Genomic DNA, 15,783 nt, shown 5'->3' with positions numbered 1-15,783 from the left:
AGAGGTGTTCCTGGATTGTGGGAATATGTTACTTTGCATGGCAAGACATTTTGTTTGTTTTTAAGATTATGATTGTGGGAGGGACAGATAATTCTGGGCTGCTCAGGTATGCCCCCTTTTGGTTTTTGTTTTGGGGCCACACCTGGAAGTACTCAGGAATCACTCCTGGCAGGCTCAGGGAACTCTATGGGGTACGTGGGACCAAACCTGGGTCAGCCACATGCACAGCTCATGCCCTACCCACTGTACTATCTCTCTGGTCCCTGGGAGAGACATTAGCATCAGTAAGACCTGGCAACAAAGAATTGCTGGATGAGTATGAGTTATGAGTAGCACTGAGCATCAGTGTTGGACCTCAGGGAACAGTTTGGAGACCAGAGAGCAGAATAGTGAACAGCCAGAGTGGCGATGCATGTTCTACAATGGCATGGAGTGGGAGTCAGCTGACAGCTTGCTGGCCTGAAGCAGTTTATCCTCCCAGACTCCAGGTAAGAGTCAGGTGGTGTGGCCTACCCTTGTTTGATGTAGTCCCTGGCACTGCATATGGTTCCTTGAGCACAGAGCCAGGAGTAAGCCCTAAGTATCATCCAGGTGTGGCCCCAACCTTCCAAAGAGATGGGGTAGGCCCTGAGAGATACACCTTTAGTCCCATGTAACCTTCACTAGATTTCAGAACTATAGATCTGAGTTCAGAAGCCGTGTCTTAAGCTGCTAGCTCAGTAATTTGTTACCGCAGGGAGAAAACTGATAGCTAGTATAAGATGAAAGACCAAACTTTACAGTGGACTAACAATTTCTGAGGTGTGAAGTGGAATTTTAGAACCTAGTGTGGGAAGACATTCCAGAGCACCTTCCCGGGAGCCAGCCCCCAGCGCTCACCTGGCAGTCTTCCACTTCCTTTCCACTGGAGACCTGGGGTAGAGCTACGCCCCAGTAGGCTGTGCTCCCCACGGGTTCTCTCCCCACCTGCCCTCTCACCTGGAAGATGGAAATAGGATTTTGTGGTTGGGGAGACACACCCTGTAATGTTCAGTGGACCATATAGGGTTCTGGGGATCAAACCATGTTGGTCACAGGTGAGGCAAGCAGCTTACCTCCTGTACTCTCTGTATGGTCCCTTGATTCTGTTTTAATTTTCTTTGTCTCTCAAATTCTCTCTTGCGCTATATTGTCTTTGAAAGCCACTGACTGAATCACTAGGGTTGGGACAGGGTAAACAACTATTAGGATTTCCTTGTTAAATAGGAAAGATTAGTGAAGATTTATTTTGGCTGGAAAAACCAAGACATTATAAGCTCTTTTCAAAGATGATTAGTATTTAAGAGAAATTACTAAAGTTAACCTGGTATCTTGTATATATTTTTTAAGTATTACTTTTATTCCCCCCCCCCACTTTGGACTATAAATAGTGGTGCTTGGGGTTCCCTCCTGGTGGTGTTAAAGGGCCAGGAATGTACAAACCTGGGGATCATTCATGTAAAGTGCAATCTCACACGTGCACTAACCCTCTGAGCCATCTGCCTGCTCCTAACTGCGATATATTATCTCTAAATCTTGTTACAAATGAAACACATTTGTCTGATATTGAACATCTATTTCTTATGCAAAACATCTTACCACAAGTATTTGATCTCACAGGTTTGACTGTTTCAGCATCTTTCTTTGGGACAGCATATGAAAATGTATGCAAAGAAAAATTATAGGGAGAGTTTCTGAAATAATCAGTTTCTGGGAAAAAAAAACCCCACTTAATTGTACTGCAGGAAAGCTGTGTTTACACAAAGGCAGCACTATGTCTTTTATACTGGAACTAAATAACCAATTACTTGAAAAATAGTATCAATATTTTTTTGACCATGCCTGACCATAACCAGGGGTTATTCTTGGTTCTGCGCTCAGGAATCACTCTTGGTAGTGTTTGGGGTGCCAGGGACTGAACCCAGGTCATTCTGACTCCTTTATTTTATTTTTATTTTTTTGCTTTTTGTGTCACACCTGGCAATGCACAGGGGTTACTCCTGGTTCTGCACTCAAGAATCACCCTGGCGGTACCCAGGGGACCATATTGGATGCTGGGAATCGAATCTGGGTCGGCCGCGTATAAGGCAAACGCCCTACCTGCTGTGCTATTGCTCCAGCTCCTGACCCCTTTATTTCAAACTTAAATCAAAACCCTACGTTACTACTTTGTTCAGCTTTTTTTTTTTGTTCAGCATTTTGTCCTCCATTAAAAAAAAAGTTCTTTTCTACAATCATTTCAAAGACTAGAAGTTAAAAAGAACATATGAGGTTGTGTTTAAAATGAAGATAGGCAGTTGGAGAAATAGTACAATGGGTAGGGCATTTGCCTTGCATGTAGCCAACCTGGGTTCAATCCCTACTATGCCATATGGTCCCCAAGCCTGCCAGGGGTGATCCCTGAGTGCAGAGCCAGGAGTAAACCCTAAGCATCACCAGGTATGCCCAACCCCGACTCCCACCAAAAACAAAAAATAAGATGAAGATAAAATGAAAAAAAAAAAAAGTAAATTTACCAAAGCAAGACTTTCACATAAAATACTTGGTAGACTCTAATACAAACTCAAGAGCACATGTAGAAAATTACTTTTACTAATTAACCCTTGAGCTTATTCTTGTCTTTTTTTGTTGTTGTTGTCTGTTTTTGGCCACACCCTGAAATGCTCAGGGGTTACCCCTGGTTTTGTACTTTTGTACTCAACATTCCTCTGGGCAGGCTTAGGGGACCATCTGGGATGCCAGCGATCAAACTCGGGCTGGCCACATGCAAGGCAAACACCTTACCCATTGATCTTTCTCTCCAGCCCGAGAACTTATTCTTTTACAGCAGATTTCTACTATTTCCTTAAGAATCATTCATACTGGAGAAACAGGAGGACATATAGATACAAGAAATAATTATCTTGTTTTTCAATCACAGAGATGAGCCATTCCTCGAAGCAGTTTCTGCATGAATCATTGTGACATTTCACATTGACACCGTATTTCCTTCAACCATCCCATTATCTTCAAAGCAGTATTACTAACAATAACTAACCTCCTTGCCTATTTAAGAAGATAAAATACCTCGTATTTTACCTGATAAGTACTTCTGCTTTAATTTCTACCTGAGGAATTTTAAAATACTAACTTTCTCCCCGCTCCTCTCTTCAAGCTAGTTCATAAGCCTTCCTCCAATCTCCCAGACTATCTTGTTTGATATGAGGAAACTCAAATTTCAAATCTGAACTTATTAATTTTTTTACTCTTGGCCTGCTATTAACTTGTAATAAAGGCATGCATTTCTTATACAGAAAGTGATGGTTTCTTAAAACTTAATACTGTGGATTAAGCCACAGGATGTGGGGATCACTTTTAAATGCAAGAAAACACAGCAGAGGCTTGGGTGATAATACAACAAGATAGGGCTGACCTGGGTTTGATCCATAGCACCCCATATTGTTCCCCGAGTCCTTCTGGGAGTGATCCCTGAGTGCAGAGCCAGGAATAAGCCCTGAGCATTGCCAGGTGTGAACTACGAACCAAAAAATGGAGGAAAAAAACCACAGCTTGGGGGCAAAGATTGGGATGTCCTATGATGTAAGAGCAGAACTAGATTTCATTTGGTATTTTAATGGTCTTGTTGGCAGCAAACATGTGTTACAAGTTTGAACTTAGGACTCATGAGTGATGTGTACCACCATCAAGTTACCTACCACTGAAGTAGATATGCTTTAAAAGACCCAGAAGAAACCTCAATATAAGTAAAAAAATTTAGTAAGCAGATAACATAGCCTAGTAAGTACTGTTCTGGTTCAGCATTTAATATGACTTACAAATTACTTGTAATTATTGAAGTGAGACAAATGCCAATAAATCTTATTTAACAAATTAAATACTAAAAGATGCCATAGTTTGAGCCAGAATTAGGAAATGAACATCACCTATATTTTTAATAAAAAGAAACCATTTAAAAATATAGTGAATTGAAGAAGTAAATCTAGATAATATAAAATATAATTATATATACATGTATATATATATTTTACTTTTTGGGTCACACCTGGTGATGCACAGGGGTTACTTCTGGCTTGTGCACTCAGAAATTACTCCTGGTAGTGTTTGGGGGACCATATGGGATGCTGGAAATTGAACCCGGGTGGGTCACATGCAAGGTAAACGCCCTACAGCTGTACTATCGCTCCAGTCCCTAATTTTAATTTTTTAAAATGTTTTTGCATCACACCAGGCAGTGTTCAGGTCTTACTCCTGGCTCTGCACTCAAGGATCATTTCTAGTGGGGCTAGGGACCATATGGGGTGTTCAATCAACCACATGCAGAGTAATTGCCTTTACTTCCTGGACATGGTATAGTTCCTTCACTTTTTAGAGTACAAGGACTCAGTTTTGAATCTGTACATTAAAAAAAAAAATTCCAGAAATACTTAAAATAACAAGATGAGATGCCCACTTCCCAAACCACCACCATGTTGACTCACCCACTGGCACTGCTCTACCGATTCATGACTAAATTTCCAAGGAGATGCATGCCAAGCAGCTAAAATTCATAAGACTCACTGGGCCCTGTAGCTGAAAACTCTGGGGTGCCTCTGGAGGCCAGTGGGCCAAGTACCCACCTTGCTGAAGCTCCAGTAGCCATTACCACACTTTACCACTGAAGCCACACCAAAAGCTCATCTCCACCATTATCACTAACATATTCAGACACGCCAAACTGCGAATAATTTTAGGTTCTCTGGTGCCCAGGCAGAGAACTCTGGGGTCTTTAGAGAGGGGCAGGCAGCTCCCCCAACCCTAGTACTTCCGAAAGCCCCTGCAACCACACCACCACCCACAGTCTCTATCACATCAACTCACTGGCTCTAACCATAGATCCCAAGATTTATGGAGCGTGTGGCTCTTTACGAGGCTGTATGATATTTCTACAACTCCTCAATGTTGTAATTCAATAGCAGCACATCAAATTACATGGGAAATTAACATAGAAGTCAACTGAACTCAACAAAAACAATAACAGAGACTCAACTATTAACAAAGAGCTTAGTTAAGTTCTTAGGAAAGGACTTAACCCCTTGATGAGATGTAACAATTTCCACATAAAAACTGATTTTTCCTCTAGGATACCCGGCTGGCCTCTAAGTTATGGAGTAATCCTCCTGGTGCTGATCTCAGCTATTCTTGGGTATTAATCTCATACTTTGTTACTTTATATCCCCCAGATGAATGCAATCTTTCTATGTCTATCCCTCTCTTTCTGACTCATTTCGCTTAGCATGATACTTTCCATATTGTACCACCTGTATGTAAATTTCATGACTTCATCTTTTCTAAGAGCTACATAGTACTCCATTGTGTAGATGTACCAAAGTTTCTTTAACCAGTCATCTGTTCTTGGGCATTCAGGTTTCTTCCAGTTTCTGGCTATTGTAAAGAGTGCTGCAATGAACAAACAAGTGCAGATGTCACTTCGACTATACATTTTTGCCTCTCTGGGATATATTCCCAGGAGTGGTATTGCTGGGTCAAATGGGAGCTCAATTTCTAATGTTTGGAGGATCCTCCCAGGAGGGGAGATGCATGTTGAAAGTAGACTATGGACTGAACATGTTTGCCACTCAATCCCTCTTTTGCAGACCACAACACCCAAAAGGAGAGAGAGAACACAGGGGATTGCCCTGCCACAGAGACAGGGGGGATGGGGGTGGGAGGGATATTATCCATGGTGGTGGAAAATGGGCACTGGTGGAGGGATGGGTATCTGATCATTGTATAATTGAAACCAAAGCCCAAAAAATTTTAAATCTACAACTTTAAAAAAAATAAAATAAAGGGGAAAAAAAACTGATTTTTATACTTATCAATTTAATGTTGGAGCTTTGTTATCTAATCAATTTCAACACCAGAATTGCATCAACAATTGTGGCTTTTGTCTATATTAAATAAATTAAAATTATTTTGAATAATTTAAAAAAATAGAAGAAATAACATATGGGCCATAGGAAAAAGTAAGCAGAACTGAAAGCTAGCAAAAATAAAATTTAAAAATAATCTTACCATAAAAATTAAAGAATTATCCTCTTAAGGCTTATAATTATCCTCTTAAGGCTTATAATATATAGTCAAGTAAAAACTGATATGCTGAATTTTCAGCCAACTGTAGTTCTTATAAATGTGAATAAGAATCACTAGTATTATATATAATGCTCCAATTACTTAAAACAGTGAATTCCTCTAAGAATTCAAAACACAATTTAGATGTCATCACAGAAAATTCCTTACAACACACAGGAAGAGGGTAAATACTACATGCTACATGCTCATAAATCATAGCCTCAATCATAGAACAAATGAATCCAAAGGTTCAACACATTGATGCCAGCACAGCTATTTGTGTTAAGTCACATTCAAGTGTGATACACCAGTGGTATGGGCCAACATCAAATATTTCCCAATAGACTCCATTTTAGGACTCTGTCCTTTTTACTCAAGAAATGTTAATTTTGAGCAGAATTCTCCAAATATTTTTCATAAAAGAGATTAGTATCTGGGCTCAAGGTAAAACTAGAACCTTTTCAAAAACGCTGTGATTAAAGTTTTAGAACTCTAATAATTTTGAAGCAATTGAAAACTTAAGAAAACTACTTATAATTGCATGGATGAATATATTTAGTTTTATTATTCATGTACTTTGGGAAAATATTACATATGTACACACATACACATATATGGTATATGGACTCAAACATTTTTAAAAAATGACCTACCTATATACATAAAACTTCAGGATTGCTTTTTTCATATTCATTATAAAGATCCATTACTATAAAATTATTGGCAATAATGTCTGTGATTTCTGGAAAGTAGTGTTGTCTCAGAACTTGTAAAAGTATAATGTTAGTATATTATTATTCTGAACCAGTTTTTAAAACTTTAATCTTCATTGTTTACCAATTCATAATAATTACATTTAAACTCCGTAACTATCTTAAAAATCAACTCCAATCATGACGTGGGTTGTTATATCTATATAATAACTACCAATGTAATGAGTTTTTAAAGCCATTATCTCTGTTAATGGAATTGTGTGGTTTTAAAGCAGTTAGTATCTTGCATCTTATGAAGCCATATTAATTATAATTTACTATCCGCATTGTTTTCTAAATTTGTTAACAACCAATTTTCCCTTAAAGAATTTCAAAATGAAAAAATCTTTAAATTCCTTTAAAAATATAACTATAATCAATAAATTTAGTTGCTCCTAGAATCTAGGTCCAAGATACTACTGCTGTAGTCACTGGGTTTATAATAATTTTCTGTTTTAGAAATCTATGTTCAGCAATCATATAGTTAAAAATGGATCAAAGAACTGAAACAAATTGAGACAGCATAATCAAGGCATGATTAATGAAATGAAATTCTAGTATATCGCATACATTCTATCATTTATGGTTAACTATCTTATCCAGTGGGCACCAAATATGAATAAAATGCTGAATGTAATACTCAACTGTATACACCCATGCACGGAATGCCGACTGTATACTCACCTATCCACAAGGAATCCTCAGGGACATTAATGTACTGGCACTCACGTTTCTCAAGATCAAATGTTTCTCAATAGCACTTTAAACCATATTTTCTTTGGTAAAGCTAATTTAGACCATTCCCACAAGAGAAGTTCTCATGTCCTTGATCACAAATATTCTCTCACTGCCTTGGGAGGTTCCTTGCCCCAACAGAGCTTGCTCACTCCTGCAGACTCCAAATTCAGTGACTTCCCCCTTCTGCCTTTTTTTGGGGGGGGGGATTAGAGCCACACCCAGAAGTGCTCCAGGGCTACTGGTAGTGCTGGAGGATCAGATGGGGTTTCGAGATGGAACTGGGATTGGTCTCATGCAATGCAAATACCTTCACTCCTGTCCTATCTCTCCATCCCCCATGAGTTCAATGATTCTTGAGTGAGATACACTTAATTCTCTTCAGTTCTGGCATTGAGATAGAAAAGAAATGAACTACATTAATTTCATTTTATATAAGAATGAATCTAATGTGTACGTGAATACTTTGCAGACTATTTCCTAAGTAACATGACACCATACAATAAGGCTGAAAATCTCTCTCCTCTGTCAAGATGGCTGAAATGGTTTGTGGATAAACTTGTACTGCTCGAACAACCCAAAGCTGTTCAGAGACTCCACACCGCAGCACGAAGGCACACTGCAGTACTCAGTACAACTCCTGAAAGTGTGCGAATTAAATTTTCTAAAAATTTTACTGTGAATTTAAACACGAGTATATGACATCATCTTGCTGCTATTGTTTGATTGGTGTTGCTTTGAGAAGTCAAGAGTTTGGTCTGAACATATGTGGTTTAAAAGCCACCAAGGCTTATAAAACATATGATCTATTTTGTTACCAATTTCCTGTTCTAGGACAAAGAACATAAATCTGTGTTCTCTGTATGAAATTCTGGAATTAGAAATAAACCCACAGATTTCCAATCTTAACACAGTAACTTGGGAATTTTGTTTCATTGTGAAAAGGAATGAAACACTGTGTATATAATTCTTAATTTTAGGCAACCATATTGGTGAGAGGAAATAAAATTCAGTAACTAGTTGTCTGGTGCCTATCAAAGATGATTACCACCATGTAAGCACCCAACACTTTGGTGTAAATAATGAGTACGTGGAAATCTAGCAACAATATAAAATGTGGCTATAATGATGAGCAGCATTACAGATTATGTTTTAGGGAGAATTTATACCATCTAAGAATTCCAAAGGAAGGTATTGACCCAATTGAGATTTGGAGATCTGTATATATCAATACACCTGAAAGAGAAGAACCATTTCCCAATCATTAAACAAAATGCATATCCTAACAGAAATGTAAAATACAGATAAGATCATATGATTCTTCCAAAAGCATACTGACAGTTCACAAAAATCCTAAGTGCAATGTGCGCTCTGAGGCATTTGTGATCTTCAAAAAAGAAATTTGCAAAGGCATGATACAGTTGTTGACTACAGTCCTAATTTAAAAAAAAAAAACCCTATCTAGAGTAGAAGGTTCATTTTTTTCGGTTAAATTTTTACAAGTGAAAATAAATTAACTTTTAAGTGCCACTTTGCTGCAAGATTTTATAGGTTAAGGCACTCCCTCAGCTGGCATGGCCTTATTTGCTGTGTAGACATTAAGTTAAAATCAGCCTGTCACTGCAACGAATGAGAGAGTGCAAGATATTGCTCTTCATTTTTTTTTACTCAAGATAGAAACGAAAGGGAAAACCCAATAGATCTGTACAAATTAGAATGGAGAGCCACACATCTCTGAATTAATGAAACTACACAGCACTGAGCAGACTTCGGATGTCAGATCTGGATGGTAGTAGGCTAACTACAGCACTGACATTAAAATTCTGCTTCTGTAAGAAAATATATTAGGAAAGAAGGCCAATAGCTATTTTCTCCTAATAAGAGTAACTTCCTTCATTAAATACTGAACTAAATAACAGCTTTACAAAACTATTTCAAGTATTCATTATCACAGTGAAAATGTGAGACCAACACCAGAGTGAATGATTTGAAAGTTCCTTTGATGAAAAAAGCAAGTGTACTAAATCAAAACATATACAAAATGCTTCAACGCATTTCTTTTATGTGATATGAATAGAAAGATTATCCATAAAAAGTTAGAAAAATTAAGATAAATTATATATTAGAGTACACCTTCCCAATCACATTTTATATAAAAATTCAAAAGAGTGTACCGGTATTTCAATCTACACAATAAAAATGCCTGAACTTGGCACATTTCTTCTATCTGTGCATGTATTTTTCTCAGTAGAAGGCTAATTTGTTGCAGTCACCTTGTGAAAGTTTTATTTTAATTGTCAACCTTACTGAATCATTAGTAAACCCAGCTGATTGGGACCCACTGTGGCTCCAGTCTCAGTTTCTCTATGGCAGTTTGTAGTTTCTCGAAGGCTTTGTCTAGATTGTCGTTTATGATGATCAAATCAAAATAATGGTTGTATGCTCTCTGAATCCGTGCACTTTCATCCACGGTTTTCTTCAAGTCAGAGTCCTGTGGAGGAGTTTTAGAAGGAAATGTTTATCTCATAATGTGTATTTATTTGCTCAGGCAGCCAATTCAAAGTGAGCATAAGTCAGTAGTTTAGATATTTATTATAATTCTGATATTAAATCCCCCAAACTAATCTATATGGACTATTAAAAAAGGTATTACCATCTGGTCAGAGCTAGACTTTCCAGGTGCAGTACATTTGTTTGCATTTATGAGTATTCTGTATCATCTGTTTTACTGATATTAAGACTCCTAATAAAATACTGCTGACAATCTCTGGGTGAAATTGGAGATAATAAAAATGACAATATTTGAGTGTTTTCTAGTCTAGCTATATCATCTTTTTAAAAAAATACTTTTATTTTATGGTCTTTATAAATTATGGGATCCAATTTCCAGTGGCTATTAAAGCTAAAAGCCAAATTTGCTGCCTAGATCTAAGAAAGAGAATCTTATAAATGTTGTGTTCTATTTTGTTGCTTGTTTTTTAGGCCACACCCAGCAGTGATCAGGGCTTACTCCTGGCTTTGCACTCAGGAATTATTCCTTGTGGGCCTTGGGGGACCATCTGGAATGCTGGGAGATCAATCCCAGGTCAGCCCTGTGTAAGGCAAGTGCCCTACCTGCTGCATTATCGCTCCAGTCCCTATATTTTAAAGACTAACTTTACTTGCCCCCCGCCTCCGGCCCCCCTGCCATGCCCATAATTTTACTTGAATTAGTGTGGCTTATATTTTACAGAGCATTCCTAGTCATTTAGAAATGATAAAGGGAATAAATAATGGGTACAACACAGCCAAGTAAAGCTTTTCATTAAATTGCAGGCATGTTAAGTATCACAATACTTCTGTAAATTCTAGAATTATTGAGTTTGTTTGAAACTATCTATATTCTTTCACAATCTGTGGATAGAGCAATTAATGAGAAAGAATTTTATGGAGAAGCAAAAAGAGCAAAGAAAAGCAAAAAACCAAAAATCTCCCAAATGAATAATGACTATATTTAAAAAAAAAGCCAGAAGGAAGGAATTTCTCAATCTAACTTTGAGGAGGTTGACTAGAAAGACACTTAGAAAATGCCACCTAAATTGGGAACTGTAGTGGGAGAAATTGAGAACTACAGTGGGGTAAAGTGAATATCAGGCAGAGGCAACAACAATGCAAAAAAGGGAATGAAATGACCCCAAAATGTTAAAGATTATGAACCAACTGATGGAGGGCTAAAGGGAGGTTGAAAACTGCATGCCATGGAGGACTTAGATACAATGAAAAGACATCTCTGGATTATGATAACATGAGAGTGAAAATAAAGTTTGGTGATAAAAACTAATCAGATAGGCTGATGAGCCGGGTGTGAAAAAAGAATGAATCGATCAAGAAAGGATGGTCTGGCAGAGATGCTTCCTGACCTTACACCAGGCTGAGTCCCACTGGGGCACCACTTCAGAGAATGTCTTTAGGGACACCATGATGAGTATGTTCAAGAAGATGAAAGAAACAATGGCACAGATAGCCAACAAAGCACAAGAGAGCATAAAGGTTGAAATGAAAAAACTACTACAACCAGAAATAACAGAAATGAAGAACATGGTAGGTGATACAAAAAACTCAGCAGCTCTGAAAAGCAGAGTTATAGCAGCTGAGCAAAAGATCATCGAGCTCCAAGCTGAGGACAAAACCATCAGAAAACAGCAGATGGTTGAAAATGGTCTGAAATGAAGAACACACCAGAGAACTATGGTTTGAGTTCAAGAGGAACAAGAATCATCAAATACTCTGGAGAACAGGATGGCAAATGCAAATGAAGAAACAACAGTTAAAGAAATGATAGATAAGAATTTCCCAGATATAGGCACTTGGACCTTAGAGGCCCAAAGGGTCCAAGCAAAACCAGACATAAGTAGGAAACTCTGAAGGAAAAACTATACCAGGGAAGTAAACCTTTTCATAGCAATCACATTATTGGCGGTAGTGAAGAATACATTCTGACACTATTGTATATTAGCAAATCAGCAGTCATGTAGTATTCTAAGAGTCCTGGCATTTGTGAGAACTGGGAAATTACACATATTAAGAAGTTAAGGGACTGGAGCAATAGCACAGTGGGTAGGGCGTTTGCCTTGCATGTGGCTGACCCAGGTTTGATTCCCAGCATCCCATATGGTCCCCCGAGCACCACCAGGAGTAATTCCTGAGTGCATGAGCCAGGAGTAACCCCTGAACATTGCCAGGTGTGACCCAAAAAACAAAAAAACAAACAAACAAAAGTTAAGTAACCCCTAAAATCCTGAATTTGGTTGGGAAGTTTCAGAATAAGTTCATGATACTGTTTCCTTCAAATAGACAATCCCTGGCACACACACTTCCTGCAAAAGCTCACAAAATAACTAACATGTAATCAGTAATTACCAGAATTTCCAGGAAGCAAAAAAACTAAACAACCCCCAAAACAACCTAACTTCAATAAGCAGAAATGTCATTAAATCAAAATAGTGCAGAAGTGGGATACACCATGATTAGTAAATGATGACACTTTTTATAATTTAGTTATATTGGCTATTAAAAAATTAGAGACAGAGAACAACCTGAAGAAAACAAAGAGGACAAGGGCTCCCAGACTTCAAGTCTCACAGTTTCAGTGTGAAAAGAATAGCAGCAGGAAGGAGAGATTTTAAAGGGACACAAGGAAATATTCGCAAGAGATGGGTGTGTCTGTGACCTTCACTGCAATGGTTTCACAGGTTTGCAGATAAGCACAAATGTATCAAGCTAAGTATGTTTGAAATATGCACTGCTTATTGTACACCAATTTTATATAATTTACTGGGGAAAACTTAGAGACATTCAGTAAATGCAACATGTTGCTCTTGTTTGGCTCCTTATGTGAACAAATCAACTTGTAAATAAACAATAAATTTCGGAGTGCAAGTAAAAGCTTGAAGAGCTAGTGCACATGCTCTGCATGCTGGAAGTCTAGGTTTGATCCCTGGCAACAAATGGTCCCCTGAGCACTGCTGGGGGCAATTGCTGAGCTGGGAGTAGCCACTGAGGCATGCTGGGGGCAATTACCAAGCTGGGAGTAGCCACTGAGGCATGCCTCCTGTGAAATAAATACCAATCTGAGGCAATGAAAGCAGTCTGTATATTTATGGCATTAAGAAATGGCCCTTGGGCCAGAGCGATAGTCCAGCGGGTAGACCATTTGCCTTGAATGCAGCCAACTGGGTTTTATCCCCAGCATCCTGTATGGTCCCCTGAGTCAGCCAGAAGTAATTTCTGAGTGCAGACTAAACCCTGAGCATCACTGGGTGTGGCTCCAAAACAAAATAAAACAAAATGTGGCTCCTAATTTTTCATGTGTTTATGATAATATGTTTATTTCTTATAACCATATAAAATGTTTGGGGGTTATTAGGGTCACATCTGGTGGTATTCAGGACCTATTCCTGGCTCTGAGTTCGGGAGTGACTCCTGGAGGTGCTTGGGGGACCACATGTGGTGCTAGGGAATCAAATCGGGGTCAGCCACATTAAATCACCTTAAAGCCCTGTGCTCTCTCTCTCTGACCCCAACGGCTATATTTACAAAGATTTTTTTAAAAGAATAATATCAAAAACATTTACAGTTGATATTTCAAAGATTTGCTTCAAAATAATTTCATGATAAGGAAAGAAGGAAGGAATCTAACAAATAAACACCATGATACTGAAACACAGACGAGATCATTTTTTCACCTCTTTTGTGCTTATTTTGTACTATGGGTAGGGAGGGAGAACAAAAGAAAACAATTAAAGCACCCAATTGTATGATAAGTGCAAATGTATCAAGATAGGTATGTTTGAAATATGCACAGTAAAAAATCATAAGATGATATAGCTGGGGATGTAGAGGAATGAGGGGAAGAGCTTCCTCTAGGCGCACTGGAAGTGAGAGCAGGACAGCAGGAGAGCAGGACAGCAGTGAGGTTTGTGGGCATCCGTGGTGGTGGAGGGTCAGTAATCTGACGCACAAGCATACGTGGAAACACTATTGGAACCATGCAGTCAGATGTTTACCACTCCATTTATCATATGATGAACATGCTTGTTGACAGTCTTTGGGGGCCAGGAGATAGTACAAGTGTCAGAAGGCAAGGTGAGCATGTGCCTGACCCACGTTTGATCCCTGGCACACCACATGGTCCTCTGAGCACCCCAGCACAACAAGCCTAAGCAGCATTGCATCCTCAGGCATTAACCCCTCGCACCCCTCAATCTCCCCAGCATTGCTTGAGAGTCCCCAATACAAAAAAGTCTTGAGGCCCAGTTCCTTCATTAATAAATCAAGAGGGTTGGACTAATATGCATATATTGGTTCTGGTCCATTTCGTTAACACAGGGGAGGAAAGTTTTATTTTAAAATTCGTGATTTTTTAATTAGGAGCAAAATTGTTCCAAACCCTAGCTATATCCAGGGAATGAATTTTCATTCTCTAATACTTTATGTAGTATGCTCCCTCCATATGCATGGCAGGCTACAGTTAAGGAAACATTTGAAGAGAGAAATAATCATCCTCCAGCAGCTCACCGTCAGGAGCTTGGTAGTGATGCCAGCATCCACCACAGCCTTGTGCATGGCACGCAATGTCTCCAGCTCCGGGGCAGCAATAAACACAACGTAGGGCATGAACTCAGATGTCCTCAGCACTTTCAGGGCCTGTGCAGAGAGCAATTGTAAACCAGTTCATTGGGTTAGAATCTGAACTATGCCACCCTTTAGATTTTTACCAGATCATCAATGCATTCAAAGCCATTCTGCTAGCTTTCTGAGAATCAGGGCATAATGCTCGGTCCTTTCTAGACTTTGGACCCCCTTTCAGTTCTTTCTTAAGATGATTAATTTTGTTCTGATCTGTCTCGATGCTTTGATCCATTTGAACAAGTGAAAGTATTTATCTAAATGATCCACAGATCATCACAACAATGTAAATGCTATGTTAATTGTAGAGTACTGTGAATATCAGAGAAGTAGAAATAGCCTCGGTGTTCTCAATGGGAGAATGGTTACAAAAATTAATATCATGCTTATTATGAAATGTCATGCAGCGATTGCAGGGACAAAAGAAGACTCTATAGAAACTGGCATAAAAACATTTTTCAAGAAATTTTGTACTCCCCACCCTCTAGTGTGTGACCCCCCCCAAATAACAAAATATACTCTTCCATGGAAAAAATTAGGAAATCTGCATACATTTATGTCACAAGGAAACAGAAAATCCATTATACTTTATATACATATATTTGTATTTAAAGATAAGACACAATACTGTTATGTTAATAGTACTGATATTAATGGTATTAATGATATTTAGATATTATTGTGCTATTAATAATGTCAATAGTATATTACTAATTGAGAATATACTAATGTCATTTACCATTAATATTTACCTCAGTAGGGAGGTGAATTTAGGTTGAGAATAGAAGGATGAGAAGGAAATGATGAGATGTGGAATGAAGTGTATGTGTGTGTGTGTGTGTGTGTGTGTGTGTGTGTGCGTTGGGTGGGAAGGGTTGTGACTTCAACCTATTCATTATGTTGCAGCCCTGTTTAAATTTTACACATTAAAGAAGCAAATAAACACTGTCAACAACCAAGTTCCTACGGCTATCTAAAGTTCTGTTGGCTGACTAATCAG

General features: G+C 38.5%; 1 protein-coding gene across 3 annotated transcripts in view; it reads right to left on the bottom strand.

Moving 5' to 3' along the window:
* Positions 1–9,660: 9,660 nt before the first annotated feature.
* PALS2 (protein associated with LIN7 2, MAGUK p55 family member) overlaps positions 9,661–15,783 on the bottom strand; it is a 91,777-nt gene continuing 85,654 nt past the window's right edge. For all 3 annotated transcript variants that reach the window (XM_056118110.1, XM_056118112.1, XM_056118113.1), the window contains 2 exons: positions 14,673–14,801; positions 9,661–10,107 (listed from right to left, as the gene is read on the bottom strand). In XM_056118110.1, the coding sequence (XP_055974085.1) occupies positions 9,931–10,107; positions 14,673–14,801 (306 nt within the window). In that variant the 3' untranslated portion in view covers positions 9,661–9,930. The remainder of the gene's footprint in view (positions 10,108–14,672; positions 14,802–15,783) is intronic.

Source organism: Sorex fumeus, unplaced genomic scaffold (assembly GCF_029834395.1).
Source record: "Sorex fumeus unplaced genomic scaffold, SorFum_2.1 ptg000037l, whole genome shotgun sequence".
Lineage (NCBI taxonomy): Eukaryota > Metazoa > Chordata > Mammalia > Eulipotyphla > Soricidae > Sorex > Sorex fumeus.
The sequence above is the reverse complement of the archived record's forward strand: the minus strand, read 5'-3'. Positions and strand labels throughout refer to the sequence as shown.